At 40.6% G+C, this 24,740-nt stretch overlaps 1 protein-coding gene across 14 annotated transcripts in view; it reads right to left on the reverse strand.

Annotated features, from left to right (window-relative positions):
- Positions 1 to 977: 977 nt before the first annotated feature.
- The window catches only part of LOC125451225 (nuclear factor 1 B-type-like), a 683,573-nt gene continuing 659,810 nt past the window's right edge, over positions 978 to 24,740 (reverse strand). For 12 of the 14 annotated variants that reach the window (XM_059644590.1, XM_059644588.1, XM_048528110.2 and 9 more), the window contains one exon: positions 978 to 8,350. In XM_059644590.1, coding sequence (XP_059500573.1) covers positions 8,221 to 8,350 — 130 coding nt within the window. In that variant the 3' untranslated portion in view covers positions 978 to 8,220. The remainder of the gene's footprint in view (positions 8,351 to 24,740) is intronic. The other 2 variants (XM_059644587.1, XM_059644586.1) reach the window with 1 other exon arrangement.

Below are 24,740 nucleotides of genomic sequence, written 5' to 3' on the forward strand. Positions count from 1 at the left end.
GCTATAAAAAAAGGTCTGATGCTAAATATTCAGATTAGTTAGGGAAGGAGGAAATGGAAATTCTGAAGTGCCATTAGATTCAAAATATTAACTTTACTTCCAATGATATGCAAATTAAGTGGATTGACCATGTTAAATTGCCCTGTAATGTCCCAGTTAGTGGATAAGCCATTGTAAATGAGGGGTACGGATATAGGGTTGGGGTGGGTCTGGGTGGAAAGCTCATTGGAGGCTCAGTGGAGACTTGATAGGCTAAATAGGCTTTACTTGCACTTTTGGAATTCTATGATCTTTTCTTTGCTGCCAAGCGGCTGAGTTTCTCTAACACTTTCCGTTTTTACTTCAGAGCTCCAGCATGTGCAGTGTTTTACTTTTATATATCATATGAGAAGAATAGGGAGATGAGTTGGCAGTATTATTAGGGACACCATTGCAGTTCAGTTCTGGAAAGAGTGGATGTTCTTGATATTGGGAGTCAGAAATATTACCTTAATCATTTTGGGGAGCAGAATGAGAAAAGGGGAGAAGCTTCTAAAATTTTTTCAGGGGACTTCCTTGATCAGTATGTTCTCAGCTTAATTAGAAAGGTGGCATTTCTGGGTCAGGTGGAGTAAGGGTCAGTGGGGAAACATTTGGAGAATAATGATCATCACACCATAAGCTTTATGTGAGTAATGGAGAATAACAAAGAATAAATTATATCTAATACAATCAAAATGGAAAAGAAGACAAGGCTGAATAACCCCAAACTGTCTATTATCTCATGAGATGAAATTACATCTCAATGATGGTTCAACATATCCATATAAAGGTTAAAGCAGATTGATGTGCTTCTTTGCTTTTACATGCAAAATTTAAAATCTGAAACTTCATTATCCAACAGCACTTAAACAAATGTAACTGTGTTAAAAGCAGACCATCTATCAACACAGAAGCGAACAAACAGACAGGCCAGCAATGGTTGTAGCATAGCTCATTTTTATTTTTAAACTGTTTTTTTTCTTTATTTGCATAGGAAACATATCCACTTCCAGTATTTGACTGCAGTATGAGCAGCTGCTAGCAGTATAGGCTGGATATAACAGTTACAATCACAGAAGTCAAGCTGAATTTACACCAGTTTGAAACTTGTGAAGGTTTCGACCCATAATGGGTTGATCATTTGCACTGATCTCAACAGCATCGAACCATCCTAGAATTGCATCCAAATTGGAAACAGAACACAGTGTCATCTGCAGTGATAACAATAGCCTTTCTATCTTTTTCGTTTTGGACAGAATAGCTGTGTCTATGGGACGAAAAACTCCAGTTTCAAAATGGAACAACCCTGGTGTGTGGCTAGCAAGCACTTACTGACTACTTGTTACCTACTATTGTACTAAAGTAGTATCATGTATCTATGGAAACACACAGTCCTACAAAAGTTGATCTCAAGAGAAATATCTCAAAAAGTTCTTACAATACATTGTAAGAATCCTCTCAGAATTCCCATCTGGAAAAAGCTCTTCACAGATTGACTGGGAGGCACAACCACAATGAAAAGACTATCTGTACAATGCGCAGTGTCAAGACTTAAGGAATTTCAGGATGTTACACGCATTAATGCATTATTTACATATGTGTGTAACAGCCTCTGTGAATATGGAGCATGTAAACAAGCTCTAGGAAGCTGACAGCTGAGCAGAAATTACCCTCATATTCTGCAAGTTGGATCAGCTTTGCAGAAATCAAGTTGTCTGAATGAACAGATTTACAACTGAACAGAGACTGCAAGATTAAACAGGCACTGCTTTGACATTTTTGGTAAACGTATGCTGGTTTTTTTTGTTGCTGAATCCTTCTTTTGCATTAACATAACTCAAGGTAACATCCCATGGCCTCCATTTATGGAACATACATTACTGTAGCGACCATGGCTGTAACAACATTCCTTCAGTTGATAATACACATCAGTCCCTGCAGCAAGTTTTGATAATAAAAATGCATCATGCTATTTCTTTAGAAATACAACAGTTCATGATGAAAGTGGTTTCAGTGTCAGGGGACCTGACGGCTGCCTCTTAAACACAAAGACCCTGCACAGCTCTGACTTTGTTGGAAATGTCTAGTTTCATTGCAGTGGACAGCACATATCATACAGTTTGCTTGAACTTTTCAGTCTAAATCAAACAGCACAAGAGTAGTATTTTCACACATTTGTGCTTTAATGCTGACTAGTTATCCCTGTGAGTTTAGGAGGAAAAAGAGATGTGGAAATTTGATGTGGACAATTCTGGAGGAGAAAAAATTACTTTGTGATAGGTTGTGTTCTATCTAGTATCCCTAGGTGTGTTATACTCATTCATAGAGTCTGTTGAATTACACTTGTCACCCTTGTAAGATCCCACCCAATAGTGCTGCATCTGAAAAAACATATTTTGATGTAACGTCTACACAAGAATTTGGAAAATCGCAAAACCACATACTTTGCATTATATTTTGCTTTTGTTAACAACATTCCAAGAAAGGGGTCCTTAAAACAAGAACACTGCCTTTTTGAGTTTTTAAAAAAGATTTTCAAGGCATTATCAGTGGATTAACAGTGTGCAAATTTAATTTAGAACCTAATGATGAGTCATCACAAGCAGACAATAAAAGCAAAAAATACTGTAAATCTAACTACAAAAATTGAAAATGCTGAGCTACTTAGGAGATAATCCAAGGTCAATCAATGCACCACTTTAGGCTTACCCCTTCTTAAACATTAGCAAAGGGCTGTTTCAGATATAAATCTTACTCAGACTTCAGACAAAGAGCTATACCTGAAACATTACCTTTTAATATTCTGTCACAGATGCTAGGTGCTTCTAGCAGATTTTGTCTTTATTAGAACTAGATATTGCCTGGAGCAAAAGTAAATGCTGTGATTAATCAACACTTTGAAATGTATTATAGGCCAATATTTTATAGTGGAGTTTATTATTACTGTTATTCTAATGTATTTTGCATCATAAACCAGTCCATTCAGTCAAGCAACCTGAAGGACCATCGTAGTTATTTAAAACTACCATAAAAAAAACTCATGTATTGTCTATAATGAGAAAAAAATTAACTGACCCTAACTCAGTCTTGGTTGGATTTAGAAAATACTGCATTGATCATTGTTAGACATCTTTTGGGGAGGTATCACCACTGACACTGAGACCATTTTTACAAATTTAAATATACAGTAAAATCTTAAAACACAGGTATTTCCAGAGACTGATACCAAGAGCAACATTTTTTTTCTTTTATCTGTATATTAAATGCATTCTGTAAGAAAAAAATTGCAACACAAAGGTGAAAATTGACCCTTTTCAACATGTCGTCCTCAACTATTAACAATGTGGCAAAAGTACTTTGGGATGGAAACACTGCAAGAAGTTGCTACTGTGACATTGGCATCAAACCCTGCTCAATGAGAGAGAATGAATTCAATTGTCATATACAGGTCAAAAGAAATCATTATCTATAGTATGGGCTTTCTTTTAATTATTAAACCGACGATGTAGTCTGTCCTGGTGCATATTCCAGTGAAGTCTGCTTAGTCACCAACTGCATACTGACAGAGAGCATAAATCTCAAGAACTAATTTGATGGGAAGATGTGTATGGAATTCATTAACTTCGACTTCCAAAAGTAGGGGCCAAGAAGCTCAAATGGGGTTGGGAGTCAGCAATTACTGCTGTGGAGCTTTGTAGCCCACCTCCGGGCTTTAAATGATTTTCTCTTCCCTCCCCAACCATCGTTTCTTTTTGTTGAGGCTATCAGAATACTTTTCAAGCTTCACAAAGGAGTTACAGTGGGAAGAAGCTTGGGAAGCAATGAACTTTTTTTTAAATAAAAAGGAGCAAATATTGAAAAGACTTCAACAACATCCCTCTTCTTCTCTCATGGCACCTTTCTATTTTCTATTTCCATGCACTACGTCTTTAACAAAAGCAGGTCAAATTTTAATTTCAAAACTGAAGATCTGCTAAGCACACAGTTGGTTATGTCCAGCAGCAGACTTTATTGGAAAAATGTAAACCATGTCTGCTATCCTTCTTGGGACCTAACTGCCAACAACATTGCATTGTCTTTTCAAAAACAGAATACAGTACACTGTATATGGGATATCATTTTGTAATCTTTGTATGGTGCAGGTACAAGTGCAACATAAACAAAATCCATGTCAGTGACCACAGCCAAGAGTTCCTAGATAGGTTCCCCCAGCTGTGCAGTGTGTACCACCACTGTACCAGATTTATCAGGAATCCTGTCTGAGCTTATGCACTGGTTTAGACACCTGTACTGGATTTGTTGCTGATGCCCTTTTGCACTTTCATTCAAATCATAAATACCAACACGTAAACTCAAACAAACATTTACTGGAGTCCATACACACTTTAAAAAAAGACAGTATTCCTCCTGACATTATGAAATGTTTCTGAAAACCAACCTTTTCAACACTAATACAACAAAATAACCTTCATAAAATATAATTTTTCTCCACTTAAAACTGGATTAAAAATTAGGAACCTACACTTCTTAAGCATAGGAATACACAAACTTCCATATGGACTGACTTCTTCTTAATATATAAATTAGGTAACTGGAGAGTTTTAACTCAAGTCCAGCTTCCAGACAGGATTTTCTTCCTCTTAAAAATGGCATAATAAACTGGTCTTTCAAAAGCCAGTGTAATCTTTCTTCCCCCAATTAACTCATTTTAAAAAAAATTAGCATTACAAAAAAGGGTAATTACTTTAAATTGTTCTTAACAAAACTATACAGTGTACAAATTAGTCTGCAAGGCGGGTGGTTTATTTTCAAGACCGCTTTATGTTTCCCCTCACATTACAGAGCCATAACAAATCAAATAACACTGAGCTGCCATGCCTGAAACATACTCCCACAGCGATTGCTATAGTTATTTATTTTTGCCAGATTTTTTTTCAGAAGAAGTCTCCTACACGGTTTTTTTTGAAATCCCCCAAACTATTGTGCCTTAATTTTTACATCATATTGGGGAAATGCACTTCAATGTTAGCACCAACACCCAGGCTGCAAAGTACTTAAGCGAAATGCAGAAACAGTACATATAGAACAGAGTGTCTTCAATTTTTCAGATTTAATATCCTGGTGAAGGAAGGGAGCAGAGACTTGACTTAAGTTGCAAATATCACCCATCCCTTTTTGTCTGTTTTCATGAAACCTTAATCCTGTTTGCTTGAAATAGGAGGCAACAGGTCCAAGCAAGTTCTTTGGAATAACATGTAAGTAGTTCACTTTTTTATAAGAATTAAATCCAAAAGTGTTTAAAAGATCTTTACTTTGAGATTTGTATTTTTATGTTTTTATCATGCAGTATTGTTGTTCCAATTAGACAGACTTATATTCAATTCAGAGCTAGTAAATAGTACTTTAAAACAAAATATTTAAAATTATGTATAAAGGCAAAATACAACAGATGTAGGATATCAAATAACACACAAAATGCTGCAGAAACTCAGCAGGTCTGGCAGCATCTGCGAAGAGAGAAATAGAGTTAATGTTTGGAGTTTGGTATGCCTCTTCTTCAGAACTGTCCAAACCATATTCAAAACATTAACTCTGTTTCTCTCTCCACAGGTGCTGCTAGACCTGATGAATTTCTTCAGATTTCTCTGTATTTAAAATTATATTTGAATCACATCAAATTTACAACTCATACTGGATTTTTGCAGCTTTTGGTGGTTAGGTCTGTGGTTAATGTGACACTTACCTAAAAGTAATGATGATAAAATAAAAGGCAATCTCCGTAAGAAGCCAAATTAGAATGCCCGAGTGGAAACTGAAGGCGATTTAAAAAAAAATTGAGCAGCCTGCCATAAGTAAAAGAAAGAACGATTCATCTTTAAACCACTTCTGAAAAGTTCCTGCCTGAATTTGGTGGTTCCGCTCTCAGGGCAAAGAGGAGAAATAGCCTTGAGAGTTGCTCATGCTGGGCAGTGAAAAGGTGGTTTAAGATCCACAGTTCTGCTTCTGGTTTTTTGGGGCCAGCAGGAAGATGGAGCTCTGCCAAAGTGAATTTTCACAAGAGAAAATCCTAGCTGTTCAATAAATATTGAAGCTCAAGTCAAGCCTGTGTCCAATGAAAATCACTACATTTTAATATTTTTGTAAATCAATGAATTCATATTTGCACCCCAGGTGGAAAGTCGAAAGTAGGACCAAGCTGAGAGATTATCACAGTTGACAGAACAGTTACTTTGCAGCCTGTGTTTGGAAAATGGCATTATGCTTCACAGCTGTGCCCTCCCCAAAACGTCTCCCTTAACCATCTTGTAAAGACCTACCATACTGCATAGAAAGCAGCATCAACTTTGGTCAATTTAAATGGAAAAAAAAAGCTTACATCAGCTAATCTGCATACTAACTTGTGATACTCAATACAGTTAAAAGCTTTACCTATTTAGACAAAAATTCGTATTGCATAATTCTTAAAAGTTCAAAAAACCCCACATGAGTAATTGAAAGATGAGAAACATGAAAGATTAATAGAAAAAACTTGCCAAAAATACTGAAAAAATATTACTGGCTGATTAAAAATTTTAAGCACCAACTATACACAGCCATGATATGCTTTATAAATGAGTTAACAAAGTCAAAGTATTTGAATATCGGCAGTTAGTGATGTCACACTGTCCTCTGGAGTACAAAATAATTTCTTTCGTACAAATGGTATTTTTCATAAGATGAGCTATAATATATGCAGCAAACGTGTGCAGTGATCTCACTGTTTTATTTCAAAGGCAAGGCACGTAATGTGGACTATATAACTTCGTACAAATCAAGGATAAGATCTATTAGAGTTACAGAGAAACAGAAGGGCCAAAACTGACTTGACATGCACACTGGAGTCCTGCCACTAGCACTGTCAGGTGGATAGCAAGGCTAACTGTGCAAGAAAAGCACCATGCATTATTCGGCACACTGTGGTTAAAAATAGTTTTTATTCAGTAGAGTGCGAGAAACTTAGATGCTGCATCCCTATCGCCATTGATTTGTAAACTGCGATGCTGCTCACCAACACGTTCTGTGTGACACTTTCACATCAACATCTTGGAAACTGATTATGCCATGCTTTCATTTCCTGATACATATATATTATATATTTTTAAACTCCACAGAGCTAATGGAGTATAAGGAATCAAGTGCAGTACTTTCAATTGTGTTTAATTACCTTCCTAAGCAAGCATGTGTCTATTATTCATTTATCCCCCTTAATTTATACACATCCTCAAGGGGGGTGGGGGCAGGGCAAAAAATTTTTCAGGCTTATTTAAACGTTACTTTACATCCCATCAATTTAGAGTCCTAGGGCACAAGGACTTATATTAAACCCCTCAATCAGATATGATAAATTGCACTTGCCTCTTAAGAGCTTTTTCATACAATTACTGTCATTTTAAGGGCAAAAAAAAAACATCAGTTAGCTTCATTCTTGTATTAAGTTAATTTTAAAGCATCTGAAACTGTGAGGGACTATTACTGCTTTTCCAAATGCTTATCTTTTATCAAATAGGATCTGTTCAGATCCGCATACTAAATACTAAAAGTGAAGGGAAAGTAGATTTAGTGACAAAATGCAATTTTGCCAGCCAATTGTTAAATATAAATTCAGTAAAACTCCATCTACATCTTTTTGTGTTGTTTTCTGCAGTAGTATAGTGTGCATAGTCTAATTGTGTGCTTTGTGGGCTTTTTGTACCCTCAGACAACAGTTTGTAGAAAACACATAATTACATGTACATTCTTTATCCAGCCTTTATCATACAAGTAAAACCTTATCAATCAAAAAGACTGGGCTGTAGTTTTACTACTCCTGGACTGAGTGAAAAAAAAAACCTGAGCACCCCCAACCACCACCCCACCACCAAAATTACCTAAACATGCAAAAGTCTTAAACATCTAAAAGCTAATAAGAGTATTAAGGTTGTCAGATTTGGAAATTAAAACAATTGTCCCCAATGGATCCCAGTGTTCAATAAAGGCCAGCGCTTGGCATGATCTGTTATCCAAGTATGAAAATCACCCTCACCGTATTACTGATGAAATACCATTTACGCAGATTTTAAGCTTGCAAGAATTTGGTGATTGTGAGTGCAGCAATCACACTTCTGTGTTTCTGAAAACTTTTTTTCTTGATCCAGAGATGACATTTGATCTTCATTGCCTTCAGTTTGTTGTCTCTGCTTGGAGGAAGGGTTCACTGATGAAGTTTAAACTGTAATTCTGAACATTCGTTGGCAGGATGGTAGTTCCATTTGACACTTGGAATGGGACCAAGCTAGCCCAAGTACCAGGACTGCAGAGCAAAATTAAATAAATAAATAGTTTATTTCAAGATTGTAGATTTAACACAAGTTTAATCAATGCTGTACTTAAGCTATATCCAACATGTTAACTACTCATTAATAACTTAAATTACAAATAGGCTAACTCGTATTTCTACATGAAATTCCTTTGATTGCCACTGTAATACAGGTTATTTTCATTTATAACGATCTAATTTTTATTATTTATTTTACATGAACTACACAATTGTTATCTTAGCCACAACTGTCTCAATAAATTTGAGTTCTAATGAATAACCTTATTACACCCTAGTTCAAACTAAGGATTATCAACCTAAAACACAAATTCTAGGCTCGATTTTCTGATGAGTCAACTCTGGCCTCCCCTCTTTTACAAAATACTCCTAATTTCTGAAAGCACATTCTGCTCAGGTCTGTCACAGAAATGTGGAGTAGTACTATCAGTCTGACAATTTGTTTATAGCATAGCACTGTCAGAGGAAAGCAAACCACATGTTTTTTTTTCCCACAGCTGTCAGCTGCTTTATGCTGACATTTAAAGTCCACGTTGACAGCTGCTGTCAAATCAAAAGTACATACGGTAAATGTGATATTAGGGGACTGGGAGGATAGGGTACCAGATTAGGATGGGGGGGGGGGGTAGGGTGCCAGCTGGAAGGGTTAGGGTGCCAGCGATAGGGTACTAGCTGAGTACAGGTTAGAGCGCGACATACGTAGAGTGCAGGTGGGTAGGATGCAGTTAGGTAAGGTGTAGGGTGCCAGGTGAGTAGTGTGCAAGGTTGCAAGGAGCCAAAATGTGATGCAGTATTTACGGAAGGTCAGGATGGGTGGGAGTAATCAAGTCCAACATAAGATAGGGAGGGCATGTGTCAGGTCTGTTGGTGAGGGAGTGGTCCAGCCCAACCTGGCAGGGGTATGTGGTGTGTCAATTCCAGTGATTTTGAAGGAAGAATTGGGTGCAGATTGAGGAGGTTAGGTTGAAGGGGTAAGTAAGGGAGGGGGAGAGGGGGAGGGGGGAGAGGGTGTATGGTATTGGAGAGTGTATGTCAGGCATCTTGCCTAGGGAAATTTTTGATTATGTGGGGAGTTCCTTGGAAGTCTGTTAAACAGCCTTTTTTTCCAAGTTATTCAAAATGATTCCATCAGCTGCCTGAGACAGGTCTAATTCCTAAGTAACTACAGTTAGCAAGCAGAATTGTGCGCATTCATTTGAAGATATTATAAAGCCTATTAACGGATGCACTTTGTAAACCTCAGAACTGAAGGGCAGAAAAGTGAGGACATTTAGTCTATTATGACAGTGCCTAAAATGTACAAGGGAAGGTTCCCTTAACCATATGTTGAGGAACCAACTAGAGAGCACACCATCCTCAACTAGCTATTCAGAAATGAGAAAGGATTAATTAGCAATCTTGTGGTGTGACATCTTTGGAGAAGAGTGACCATGATATGCTACAATTCTTCATTAAGGTGGAGCGTGACATGGTTAAATCTGAGACTAGGGTGCTTCACTTAAAGAAAACCAACTTTGATGGTATAATTCATGAATTGGCGAGGATAGGAGGGCCAAAGATACTTAAGAAGTTGATGGTTGCAATAGCAATGGCAGATATTTAAAGAACACATGGATGAGCTTCAACAATTGTACATCCCTGTCCGGCATAAGAATAGAACTGGGAAGGTAGCTCAACCATGGCTAACAAGGGAAATCAGGGGTAGTGTCAAAGCCAAAGAGGACGCATAGAAATTGGCCAGAAAAATCAGCAAACGTGAGGACTGGGAAAAATTTAACATGCAGCAGAGGAGGGCAAAAGATTTAATTCGGAAGGGGAAAATAGAATAGAGAATAAGCTTGTGAAAAACATAAAAACTCACTGCAACAACTTCTTAGGATATGTGAAGAGAATAAAAACTGGTGAAGACAAAAGTAGGTCCCTCGCAGTTAGAATCAGGTGAATTCACAATGGACAGCAAAGAGATGGCAGACCAGTTGAAAAAAATAGTTTGGATCTATCTTCACTAAGGAGGACACAAAAAACCTTCTGGATATGCTAACAGACAGAGAGTCAAGCATGATGGAGGAACTGAAGGAAATCATTATTAGTCAGGAAATGGTATTGTGGAAATTGATGAGATTAAGATGGAAACCATGGACACATAGATAATAACTTTCCAGCGTTCTATAGACCCTGGAAGAGTTCCAATGGATTGGAGGGTAGCTAATGTAATCCCAATTTCTACATTAGAGAGAGAGAGAGAGAGAGAAAATGGGCAAATATAGGCCAGTTAGCCTGCCATCAGTGTTGCAGAATATGCTGGAATCAATGATTAAGGATGTTATAAATGAGCATTTGGAAAGCAGTGGCAGAAACAGACTAAGTCAGCATGGATTCACAAAAGGGAAATCTTGCTTGACAAGATTTCTGGAATTTTTTGTCGATATGATCAGTAGAGTGGACAAGGGTAAATTAGAGAGTGTTGTGTGTCTGGACTTAAAAAAGTCTTTTAAGAAGGTGCTATACAAGAGATTAGTAAGCAAAATTAAAGCTCATAGTATCAGACATAACATATTTATGTGGATAGAAAACTGGTTGGCACAGAAAGCAGAGAGTTCAAACAAATGGGTCCTTTTCAGAGTGGCAGGCAGTGACGAGTGGGCTGTTTTTGGGTTCAGTGCTGGGACCCAGCTGTGAACAATATACATTACCAACCTGTGTGAAAGAATTAGATGCAATATTTCCAAATGCACAGGCAACACTAAGCTGGGTGGCAGTGTGTGCTGTGAGGATGATGCTAAGAGGCTGCAGGGTGATTTGAACAGGCTGGCGAGTGGGCAAATACTTGGCAAATGCAACATCATGTGGAAAATTTGAGGATATCCACTTCAGTGGCAAAAATAGAAAGACAGATTATTATCTGAATGGTGACAGTTTAGGAAGAAGGTAAAGAGCAATGAGCCCTGTGTGTCATAGTGGAATAGTCTCTGAAGGCTGGTATGCAGGTGCAGTGAGGAAAGCAAATGGCATCCTGATTGCGAGACGATTTGAGTATAGGAGTAAGGGTGTCTTGTTACAGTTATACAGGGCCTCAGTGAGGCCACATCTTGTGTACTGTGTGCAGTTCTGGTCTTCTAGTCCGAGGAAAGACATTCTTGCTATTAAGAGAGTCCAATGAAGGATCACCAGACTGATTCCCAGGATGGCAGGACTGACATGTGAAGAAAGATTGGATCAACTGTGTTTGTATTCACTGGAATTTAGAAAAATGAGGGGGGATCTCAAAGAAACATATAAAATTCTGACGGGACCAAACAGAAGAGATGAGGGAAGATTGTTCCCGATGTTGGGGAAGCCCAAAACTAGGGGTCACAGTCTAAGAATAAGGGGTAAGCCATTCAGGACTGATATGAGGAAAAATTTCTTCACTCAGAGTTGTGAACTTGTGGAATTCTCTCCCACAGAAAGCTTTTTGGGCTAGTTTGTTAGATATATTCAAGAAGGATCTGGATGTGGCCCTTGCAGCTAAAGGGATCAAACGACTTGGAGGGAAAGCAGGAGTGGAATACTGAAACGGCCATAATCATATTGAATGACTGTGCAGCCTTGAAGGGGCTATCGGCCTCATCCTGTACCTGTTTCCTGTGTTTCTATGTTGGCTTTTTCTCCCTTTTCTGCAAGAGTTGGTCCAAGCTGCTACACTTACGACAAACACCTACATTTGTTCGAGCAGATGTCTTGTGAACATCTTTGTTAAACAACCTTCTAAAAATTCAGCTACAGATCATTGACTGCATTCTAAATATTTCATCAGCTTCTCAGATATAATTAATAAATGCAGTTCTCTAACAACAAAAACAAAATATTGCAGCTGCTAGAAATTTGAAATAAGAACAGAAAATACAGGAAAATCCAGCAGCCCTGGAGAAAAGTCGACCTGAAACAGTAACTCTGTTTTTCTTTTCGCACTAAAGTTGCCAGGACTGCTGATAATTTCCAACATTCTGTATTTTTAAACATTATTAACAAATCTGCATATCTTTGATTGATTAATTTATTGTCAAGATGCAGTTTCAATGCTAAGTCTGCATTTATTGCCCTTGCCTAATGTATCATTTTCTTGAAATTTTGCGCTCATTTAATACAACGAAGATGTTTGCCAGTGGGCAGCTAAAATTATGATGTTGATATGGGTCTGCAGTCATGTGCAGACTAGAGTACGTAGTACAACAGCTTTTCTTTTCAAAAGGATTTGTGAGCCAGCTGTACTTTTATTACAATTCTATACTTCCTTGGTAACTTTCATCTGACATCAGCTTTATATTTTCAAATGTTAAAAATCTCAAACTTAAGAGTAACATAACTAATCTATCAAACTTAAGAGTAACATAACTAATATATTGTCTTAGCCAGCTAAATCCTGACTCATTTCATGTTAAATTCTAGATTTACAAGATCGTCTGTTAACCAGTCTCTTTGTATCCAGATCATTCTCCTCTCCCTTCTATGTATGATATTGTCAACTCCCCAGTTCCATTGCACTATTTGTGTATTAATGATTGGAAAATAGTGGCCACAGTATCTGTTATCTCCACTGCGGTCTTTCAGCAATCTATAATGTGTGCTGTTCTAGCCCTTTATCTTAAATATTTTTATTTCTGCAATTTTTTTTACTGAACCAAATCCTGTACTGTTCTGAGTATTTTAAGTACTTGTTCTTTCTGTACCTGCGCACCCCATCTCACATCCACAATTAATCTCCTTTTGTTAACTGGTCTTCTATTTTTTATATACATCTAAAAAGAGTTAACATTTTTTCATGTTATCAGCTAACCTTTATTCATAGTCCTTTTCAGTTTCTTCTTCCAGTTCCTCACTGCACTTTCTATTTTTTCTCATCATCATCACTTTTATCAGCTCTACCCTGTGTGCGAAAATATTGCCCTTTAGAATCCATCATAGAATCCTGAAAGTGTGGAAACAGGTCTTCCGGCCCAATAAGTCCGCACCGACCCTCAGAGCATCCCAATCAGAACCATCCCCCTAATTTACACATCCCTGAACTCTATAGGCAATTTAGCATGGCCTATCCACCTAGCCTGCACAACTTCGGACTGTGGGAAGAAACTGGAACACCTGGAGGAAACCCACGCAGATACAGGGAGAGTGCTCAAACTCCACACTGACAGTCACCCAAGGGTGGAATCAAACTCGGGTCTATGGCACTGTGAGGCAGCAGTGCTAGCCACTGAGCCATTGTGCCGCCCCACAAGAATGTGTCCTTTTTAAATCATTCTATTCTGGCCTAAAAACCTAAGCCCTCTGGTTTCGATTCCCCTACGCTGGGGAGAAAATCTTGGTAATTCACCTTATCTATGCCTCTCATGATTTTATAAACCTCTATAAGAATACTCTGCTATGATCCAGGGAAAAAGGCTTACCCTATCCAGTCTCTCCTTGTAACTCAAACCTATCAGTCTTGGCAACCTCCTTGTAAATCTTTTCTGCACCCAGTCCAGTTTAATAACATACTTCCTGTAGCAGACCAACCAGAATTGTATACAGTACTCCAAAAGTGGTCTTGCCAATGTCTTGTGCAGCTGCAATATGACATTACTCTAATATTCAATGAAAACCAAAAGAACTGCGGATACTGTAAATCAGGAACAAAAACAGAAGTTGCTGGAAAAGCTCAGCAGGTCTAGCAGCATCTGTGAAAAAAGTATGAGAGTTAATGCTTCGGGTCAGGTGATCTTTCCTCAGAAACATTAACTGTGATCTTTTTTTTCTTCACAGATGCTGCCAGGCCTCCTGAGCTTTTCCAACAACTTCCGTTTTTGTTCCTATACTCAATGTTCTGTTAAATGTGTCAAATGCCATTTTCACCAGCCTGTAATGCGACTTTCAAGGAACTATGTACCTATATCTGAACTTCTAGGTCTCTCTGTTCAACAACACTCCCCAGAGCCCTACTATTAAATTTATAAATTCTGCCCTGGTTAGTTTTGCCAAATGTAACACCTTGCATTTATCTAAGTTAAACTCCATTTACCACTCCTTGGTTCATTGGCCCTGCTGATCAAGATTTTGTTTTACTCTTAGGTAACTTTCTTCACTGTCCACAATACCACCAATTTTGGTGTCATCCACAAATTTACTAACTGTGTCTCCTACAATCTCATCCAAATCATTTATATAAATGACTAACAACAGTGGACTCAGCACAAATCTTTGCGGAACACCCATGGTTACAAGCCTCCAGTCTAAACAACAACCTTCTCCCACCACGCTAATCTCCTATCATCATATCAATTTTATATCCAATTGGCTAGCTCTTCCTATATCCTATTTGATCTATGTTGACTGACTGGTCTACCATGCAGAACCATGTCAAAGGCCTTGCTAAAGTACATGTAGACAACGTTTACTTCTCTGACATCATCCATCTTATTAGTCACCTCTTCAATAAACTTAATCGAGTTTGTCAGACACAATTTCCCACACACAAAGCCATGCTGACTATCCCTAATCTATCTTTGCCTCGCCAAATGCCTGTAAATCCTGTCTCTCAGGATTTCTTCCAACAATTTACTCACCTCTGACATCAGTTCATTGGTCTACAGTTCCTTGGCTTTTCCTTTAAGCCTTTCTTAAATAATGGCACAATATTAGCCACATTCAAGTTTTCTGGCTCCTTACCCGAGACTATCAATGATATAAATATCTCCACTAGGGGGCCTACAATTTCTTCCCTGGCTTCCCATAATGCCCTGGGATACATCTAATTAGGTCCTGGGCATTTATCTACCTTTGTGTGTCTTAAAACCTTGAGCCACCTCCTATTCTGTAAAGTGGACTCTTTTCAAGATATCACTATTTATTTCTCCAAGTTCCTAGATTCCATGTCTTTCTGCACAGTACATACTGACTCGAAATATTTGCTTAGTATCTCACCTATCTCCTATGGCTCCACACATAGATGGCCTTGTTGACCTGTAAGGGGCTCTATGCTTTCCCTTTGGATTCTCCTTAGCCTTATTTGCCAAAGCTATCGCTTGTTTGCTTTTGCTCTCCTTGGTTTCTCTCTTAAGTGTACTCCTACTCCTCAGAATATATTTGTATTGTATTCTATCCAGCTCATTGTTGAAGATTTCCAAATGGATCCTTTCTCATAACTTTTCATCCTGTTTTATGGTCCTTTTCTTTCTTAATTCACTGAATCTGGATGGTGTTGTGGTATCAGCACTCTAACTTTACAGATTGGCAAACTGAAGCCATAATAACTTGTCTAAAAGTAGCATCTTAACTGAATGAAGGATGTCCCAAAGATTTTACATGCAACTAAATACTTTCAAAATTCTGAACTGTTGTAATGTTGGAATTGAAATATTCAATTTTTCAAGCAATAATGTCCCACATGCAGCAGTGAAATAAATAGCTAGATTGCTTGCTCTAGGAGGGACTGCTATGTGAATGAATGTTGGAGAGGACATTGACAAAATTCATAGAACATAGAACATAGAACAGTACAGCACAGAACAGGCCCTTCAGCCCACAATGTTGTGCCGACCATTGATCCTCATGTCTGCGCCCTCAAATTTCTGTGACCATATGCATGTTCAGCAGTCTCTTAAATGACCCCAATGACCTTGCTTCCATAACTGCTGCTGGCAACGCATTCCATGCTCTCACAACTCTCTGTGTAAAGAACCCGCCTCTGACATCCCCTCTATACTTTCCACCAACCAGCTTAAAACTATGACCCCTCGTGCTAGTCATTTCTGCCCTGGGAAATAGTCTCTGGCTATCAACTCTATCTATGCCTCTCATTATCTTGTGTACCTCAATTAGGTCCCCTCTCCTCCTCCTTTTCTCCAATGAAAACAGACCAAGCTCAGTCAACCTCTCTTCATAAGATAAGCCCTCCAGTCCAGGCAGCATCCTGGTAAACCTCCTCTGAACCCTCTCCAAAGCATCCACATCTTTCCTATAATACGGCGACCAGAACTGGACGCAGTATTCCAAGTGCGGTCTAACCAAAGCTTTATAGAGCTGCAACAAGATCTCACGACTCTTAAACTCAATCCCCCTGTTAATGAAAGCCAAAACACCATATGCTTTCTTAACAACCCTGTCCACTTGGGTGGCCATTTTAAGGGATCTATGTATCTGCACACCAAGATCCCTCTGTTCCTCCACACTGCCAAGAATCCTATCCTTAATCCTGTACTCAGCTTTCAAATTCGACCTTCCAAAATGCATCACCTCGCATTTATCCAGGTTGAACTCCATCTGCCACCTCTCAGCCCATCTCTGCATCCTGTCAATGTCCCGCTGCAGCCTACAACAGCCCTCTACACTGTCAACGACACCTCCGACCTTTGTGTCGTCTGCAAACTTGCTGACCCATCCTTCAATCCCCTCATCCAAGTCATTAATAAAAATTACAAACAGTAGAGGCCCAAGGACAGAGCCCTGTGGAACCCCACTCACCACTGACTTCCAGGCAGAATATTTTCCTTCTACTACCACTCGCTGTCTTCTGTTGGCCAGCCAATTCTGTATCCAAGCAGCTAAGTTCCCCTGTATCCCATTCCTCCTGACCTTCTGAATGAGCCTACCATGGGGAACCTTATCAAATGCCTTACTGAAGTCCATATACACCACATCCACAGCTCGACCCTCATCAACTTTTCTAGTCACATCCTCAAAGAACTCGATAAGGTTTGTGAGGCATGACCTACCCCTCAAAAAGCCGTGTTGACTGTATTTGATCAAGCCATGCTCCTCCAGATGGTCATAAATCCTATCCCTCAGAATCCTTTCTAACACCTTGCAGACGACAGACGTGAGACTTACTGGTCTGTAATTGCCAGGGATTTCCCTTTTTCCTTTCTTGAAGAGAGGAATTACATTTGCCTCTCTCCAGTCCTCAGGTACGACTCCAGTGGAGAGCGAGGATGCAAAGATCTTCACAAGTGGCGAAGCAATTTCATTTCTCGCTTCCCAAAGCAGCCGAGGACAAATCTGGTCCAGGCCTGGCGACTTGTCAATCTTAATGTTTGACAAAATTTTCAGCACATCAGCTTCGTCTACCTCTATCCATTCCAGCATGCACACCTGCTCTTCAAAGGTTTCATTCACTACAAAGTTCGTTTCTTTCGTAAAGACAGAAGCAAAAAACTCATTAAGGGCTTCCCCTACCTCCTCAGACTCCACACACAAGTTCCCTATGCTATCCCTGATCGGCCCTACTCTTTCATTGACCATTCTCTTATTCCTCACATAAGTGTAAAATGCCTTTGTGTTTTCCCTGATTCCTTCTGCCAAGCCTTTCTCGTGCCCCCTCCTGGCTCTCCTCAGACCTTTTTTGAGCTCCTTCCTTGCCTGCGAGTAATCCTCTCTAGCTGAACTTGACCCTAGTTTCCTCCACCTTATGTAAGCTACCTTCTTCCTCTTCACAATAAGCTCCACCGCCCTCGTCATCCAAGGTTCCTTAATCTTACCCCTTCTTGCCTGTCTCAGAGGGACATATTTACTCATCACTCGCAACAACTGTTCCTTAAACAATCTCCACATGTCTATAGTTCCCTTACCATGGAACAATTGCTCCCAGTCCATGCTTCCTAACTCGTGTCTAATCGCGTCATAGTTTCCTCTTCCCCAATTAAATATCCTCCCATTTTGCCTAATCCTCTCCTTCTCCATAGCTATGTAGAATGTGAGGCAGTTATGGTCACTATCACCAAAATGCTCTCCCACCACAAGATCTGATACCTGCCCCGGCTCGTTTCCGAGCACCAAGTCTAGAATGGCCTCTCCCCTCGTCGGCCTGTCAACGTACTGCGTTAGGAAACCCTCCTGAACACACCTTACAAATACAGCTCCATTCAAATCTTCTGCTCGAAGCAGGTTCCAATCAATATTAGGAAAGGTAAAGTCACCCATCACAACAACCCTACTGCGACCACACTTTTCCAAAATCTGTCGACCTATGCTTTCTTCAATCTCCCTGCTGCTATTGGGGGGCCTGTAGTAAACCCCTAACGAGGTGACTTCTCCCTTGCTGTTCCTAATTTCCACCCATACTGACTCAGTAGGCAGATCTTCCTCGACAATGGAAGCTTCTGTAGCTGTGATACCCTCTCTGATTAGTAGTGCTACACCCCCTCCTCTTTTTCCCCCCTCCCTATTCTTTTTAAATGTTCTAAACCCTGGAACATCCAGCAACCATTCCTGCCCATGAGAAACCCATGTCTCTGTTATGGCCACAACATCATAGCACCAGGTACTGATCCATGCTCTAAGTTCGTCACTTTTATTCCTGATACTCCTGGCTCTTTTTCATGTTTCAATGTGGTCTACCTAACATCCACTTGACAGGGTAGATGTGGAAGGTGAGTTTGATGTATCATCTGAAAGGCAATGTCTCAAACAGCTTAGCTGTCACTTAGTATTGCACCGAGGTGGCAGTCCAGGGCAAGCACACTGGTCTCTTCAATGAAACTTCAGCAGACTTCTGACTCTGAAGTGACGTTGCAATCATTGAAAAATCTAGTATTTTAACTTTAAGCCAAATCTGCTGCTGAATGGATATCTGGCACTCAATTTAATGCAATGAAATTGTTATTAAAATGATAGATTCGGAAAAATTCACTTTGCTCATCGTTAGGATATTGTAAGGTGGGATCAGATTAATGTGACGTAGAGATAAGCTTAAATTTTTGAGCAAATTTGGAGAGTAAATAGTTGTTGCTTAGCAAAAAGGGTAATAGGCAAATGAAACAGAATTATGATGGAGAATCAAAGGGTTCCTTTAGATTGCTGGTGCAGCATTGCTATGAAGTGGTTTCCAACATGAGGCTCGCAGTAAAAATCTAGAGTTAGGTTCTGACCTTACTAAAGTGAAACAGAGGGAGACACCCTCGGAAAATGTATTCCCAAATATGTGGATTGGATTTCATAAACATTAATACTGTTACATCTGAATTGAGTGAAATATAAATTGTCTTGGACATTTTGAATTTTCTTGCAAATCCTGTAATATTAAAATGTCTTTGTTTACACATTTTATGAATAAGGTATACTTTTGGAAAAAGTAGCATTGGTCCAGCATTGTCTCTGATGTGACCAATCGCTGCAACAAACTACTAAACACTTCCTAAAAAAAAACTTAAGATAACAAAGTGTGGAGCTGGATGAACACAGCAGGCCAAGCAGCATCTCAGGAGCACCAAAGCTGATGTTTCGGGCCTAGACCCTCTGATGAAGGGTCTAGGCCCGAAACATCAGCTTTTGTGCTCCTGAGATGCTGCTTGGCCTGCTGTGTTCATCCAGCTCCACACTTTGTTATCTTGGATTCTCCAGCATCTGCTGTTCCCATTATCACTTCAAAAAAAACTTGTCTGGTTTGAAATGTTTAGTGAATTTCATTGTTGATTTGGGAAGTATAACAATAAAATGAAATAAGACAGCTGCAAGTGGATAGAAAATAAGAATGAAGCTAATTATAGCTGTCTGCTAGTTAAAATTAAGCAAGTAGAGTTCATCAGGCTCTCGTAATCATTAGGAGGTATTTCAATATTCCAGGCAAAAGACATTTAGTTAAGATAGGGCAAGACTTTGAGGAATTGCTTGTAATAAGCATATTAGTATGAAGCAGATTACAAAGTAAAGTGCAGAAAGTAATCAAGAAAACTAATGGAATGCTAGCCTCTATCATAGAGGATTGTTGGACAAGAAAGGAAATGTTGTGCTGCAGTTATACACAACCATGGTTAGGCCCCACTTGGATTATTCTGAGTAGGCCTGGGCACCACACCACAGGAATGATATATTGACCTTGGAGGGAGTATAACATAGGACTTCAGGGGCTAGGCTATGAGGACAGATTAAGCAATTTAAGCCTGTTTTCATTAGAAATTTGAAAGTAAAGGAGTGATCTGATCAAAGTCTTCAAGTTATTAACAGGAAAAGACAGGATATGTAAAGTTAAACTGTGTCTGGGGTTTGGAGATTCTAGAGGTAAGGAGCATAATCTGAGAATTAGAGCCAGGCCGCACAGGAGTAATACCATCAAAGCATTCCTACACCCAAATGGAACTGTCTTACAGGAATGACAATGGATGCAGGATTAGATGTTAATTTTAAAACTGAGATAGATACATTTTGTTAAGCAAAGGCTTTGAGGGATATGGAGTTAGGCTACGGATTAGCAATAATCTCATTGAATAATGGAAGATGCTGGGACTCTGGTGGCAGTGGTTTAGGCTAGGAAGCCTGGAGCAGGACTCCGGTGGCAACATGGCATGGAATCAGAAATCCGGAGCAGGACAGCAAGAGCGGAAAAAGTATAAGTTGGACTCGCTTTACTATCTTTTCTTGTCATACATTATTCTAAGATAATGGGAATGGTGCCTATGTATGATGACTATATGCACTTATCACTTTATATTGAATACATGTGATAATAAATGATTCAATTCAATTCAAACAGGCTCAAGGGCCAAATGGCCTACTCCTGTTTCTATATTCTTATGTTACTAAAGTAGAGGTTCAATCTAACATTCAGCTTGCAAAGAATACTGATGTTAACTTCAGTCTAAACATCACCTGGTGTACCATATGTGTACAATTATGATGCACTCCTAGAAATCATGAACCACACCCACCACCATCTCCTCAGTTCCACCAACTGCAGGAAGAAAGAGGGTACACAAGAATACCACCTCTTCCACCTTCTTCCTCTAGTCACACACAACATTTGACTTGGACACTTGTCACCATTTCTTCATTGCCACTGCATCCAAGTTCTGGAACTCCCTATCTAAAGGTAGTATGACAGCACCTTTAACAGACTACAGTAGTTTAAGAAAGTGGCTCACCATCACTTTCTCACTGCAGCTCGGTAAGGCAATAGATACCTATCCAACAGCAAACACAGCATTCTAAGAATATGCAACACCGAAAAAAAACTAGCTCTCAACAATCACTGTTTAATAATCATCTGCCTTTTGATTAAAGAGGAAGGTCAACATTTGAATCTCAGCAAAAACTTCTTCCCAGCAAGGATTTTCTTCCAAGATGGGGAAAGGTCTCACCTTGAAGTAGTTAATGCCCACTGTTAAATTGATATGAGAGTGCCAACAGCATTATGAGCAGCATTACCGCTGGTCTTTTAGTTGGATGTTGGAGAGGGCGATTCACAGTGTTCTGTAAAATCCAGCCCAATTATTCTGAACCTGGTGTATTGTGTGGCTGAATGAAAGTCATGCATTGTTTTACATGCTTATCTGTGTCCTACAAGATTTGGCACTACACTGACATGTGAACAACAAGCTTAGTAAAACTTTCATTTCAGACTCATAGTCCTTTTTTAAACAAGGAGATTAATCTCTTAACAAACTGGTTAACACATTAATGAAAATGAAAGAACAACAGATAATGAGAATATCCCATCAGCAATTTTCACAGAATGATTTCACTTTTAGCACAAGCTCCTACCGAGATTTGTGGTGGTTTCTGTGGCAAACTCAATTTTCTGACAAAAAAAAGTATCAAATTATAGTGGAAAAAGGAAAATACAGAAAGCAGGAGATGACAAATAAACTGATAAAAATACAACAGCATGAAGTATGCAAGCATGTTTTAGTTACATTAGAGATAGCCACAGTACCAGACAGAGATAGTAAGAACTGCCGATGCTGAAGTCTGAAATAACACAGTGTGGAGCTGGAGGAACACAGCAGACCAGGCAGCATCAGAGGAGCAGGAAAGCTGACGTTTCGGGTCAGGACCTTTCTACAGAAATGGGGAGGGGACGGGGGCTCTGAAATAAATAGAGAGGTGGGGAGGTCAGTGATAGCAGATAGATAGTGGAACGAAATAAGGTGTGGAGCTGGATGAATATAGCAGGCCAGGCAGCATCAGAGGAGCAGGAAAGCTGATGTTTTGGGTCTGGACCCTTTTTCAGAAAATAGTGGAGCAGTTAGGTGGAAGAGAAGTCAGACAGGTCAAGGAGGTGGGGATTGAGCTCGTAAGGGTCAGTGTAGGTGGGTATTGGTGGGGATTGGTCAGTGAGGTGGGAGGAGCGGATAGGTGGAAGAGAACGCGCATAGGTCAAAGAGGCCGGGATGAGAGGTGGGGCTGGTCTTGGGATGAGGTCGGGGTGGAGAGATTTTGAAGTTAGTAAAGTCCACATTGAGACCATTGGGTTGTAAGCTTCCAAGGTGGAATATGAGGTGCTGGTCCTCCAGTTTCCTGACCACCAAAACATCATCTCCCAGACCATCCATAACCTCATTACCTCAGGTGACCTCCAACCCACAGCATCCAACCTTATCGTTCCCAAGCCCACACCACCCATTTTTATCTCCTTTCCAAAATCCACAAACCTGACTGCCCTGGCTCACCCACTGCCTCTGCCTGCTCTTGCCCCACCAAACTTATCTCAGCTCATCTCGACTCTATTTTCTCCCCCTGGTCGAGGAACTACTCACCTATGTCCAGGACACAACCCACGCCCCACCCACCTGCTCCAAAACTTCCGATTCCCTGGCCCCCAACACCTCAACCTCACTATGCAAGTTCAATCTCATGCAGGTGGCCTCAAAGCCTTCCATTCTTCCTCTCCCACAGGCCCAACCAATGCCCCTCCACCGACACCCTTATCCGCTTAACTCATCCTTACCATGACAACATTTCCTTCAACTCCTCCCACTTTCTGCAGACTAAGGGGTGGCCATGGGTACCCACATGGGCCCAAGCTATGCCTGCCTGTTTGTAGGATATGAGGAACAATCCCTCTTCCGCAGCTACACTGACACTATCCCCCACCTCTTCCTCTGCTACATCGATGACTGCACCGGCACTGCCTCATTCCCATGAGGAGCTCGAAAAATTCATCAACGTTACTAACACCTTCCACCCCAACCTCAGGTTCACCTGGACCACCTCTGATACCTCCCTCTCTTTCATGAACCTCTGTCTCCATCTCTGGTGACCATCTCGGAACTGATATCTATTTCAAGCCCACTAACTCCCAAAGCTACCTAGACTAAACCTCCTCTCATCATCTTCCTGCAAGAATGCGATCCCCTACTCAAAATTCCTCTGCCTCCGTCCATCTGCTCCCAAGATGGGGCATTCCACTCCCAAACATCCCAGATGTCCTCGTATTTCAAGGACCGCAACTTCCCCCCCTCAGTGGTCAAAAATGCCCTCGACCACATCTCTTGCGTTTCCCACACCTCAGCCCTCACACCCCCTCCCGCAATATAAACAAAGACAGCATTCCCCTTGTTCTCATGTATTACCGCATTAACCTCCAGATTCAACACATCATTCTCTGCCACTTCTGCCACCTGCAATCTGACCCCACTATGAAGGATGCATTTCCCTCCCCACCCTTATTTACTTTCCAGAGGGACAGTGCTCTCTGCAACTCCCTTGTCCGTTCCACACTACCCACTAGCCCCACCACCCCGGCACCTTTCCCTGCAAGCACAGAAGGTGCTACACCTGCCCCTGCACCTCCCCCCTCACCCCCATCCCAGGCCCTAAAAAAACTTCCACATCAAACAGATGTTCACCTGTACATCCGCTAATGTGGTGTATTGTATCCACTGTTCCCAATGTGCCCTCGTCTACATCAAGGAGACCAAGCAGAGGCTCGGAGACTGCTTTGTAGAGCACCAATGCTTGGTTTGCAACAAACAACAACACGTCCCAATCGCGAACCACTTCAACTCTCCCTCCCACAGCCTGGACAACATGTCCATCCTGGGCCTCATCCAGTGCCACAATGATGCCACCTGGAATCTAGAGGAACAGCACCTGTCTGTCTTCTCTCCCACCTATCCATTCTACTATCTACCTGCTATCACCGCTCCCCACCTCTCTATTTCAGAGCCTCCCCCATTGCTGAAGAAGGGTCTCAACCTGAAACATCAGCTTTCCTGCTCCACCTGGCGTGCTGTGTTCCTCCAGCTCCACACTGTTATCACAGTGCTAGTTCTGGGGTGGCACGGTGGCTCAGTGGTTAGCATTGCAGCCTCACAGCACCAGGGACCTGGGTTCGATCCCAGCCTCGGGCAACTGTCTGTGCGGACTTTGCACATTCTCTCCATGCCTGCGGGGGTTTCCTCCGGGTGCTTCGGTTTCTTCATACAGTCCAAAGATGTGCAGGCTAGGTGGATTGGCCATGCTAAATTGTCTGTAGTGTTCAGGGGTATGTGGGTTATAGGGGGATGGGTCTGGGTGGGATGCTGCAAAGGGCAGTGTGGACTTGTTGGGCCAAAGGGCCTGTTTCCACACTGTAGGGAATCTAATCAGACAGGCTTTTGAATGTTAAAGTATAAATCTCATAGAACTGATTAAAAATTTT

Source organism: Stegostoma tigrinum, chromosome 3 (genome assembly GCF_030684315.1).
Source record: "Stegostoma tigrinum isolate sSteTig4 chromosome 3, sSteTig4.hap1, whole genome shotgun sequence".
Lineage (NCBI taxonomy): Eukaryota > Metazoa > Chordata > Chondrichthyes > Orectolobiformes > Stegostomatidae > Stegostoma > Stegostoma tigrinum.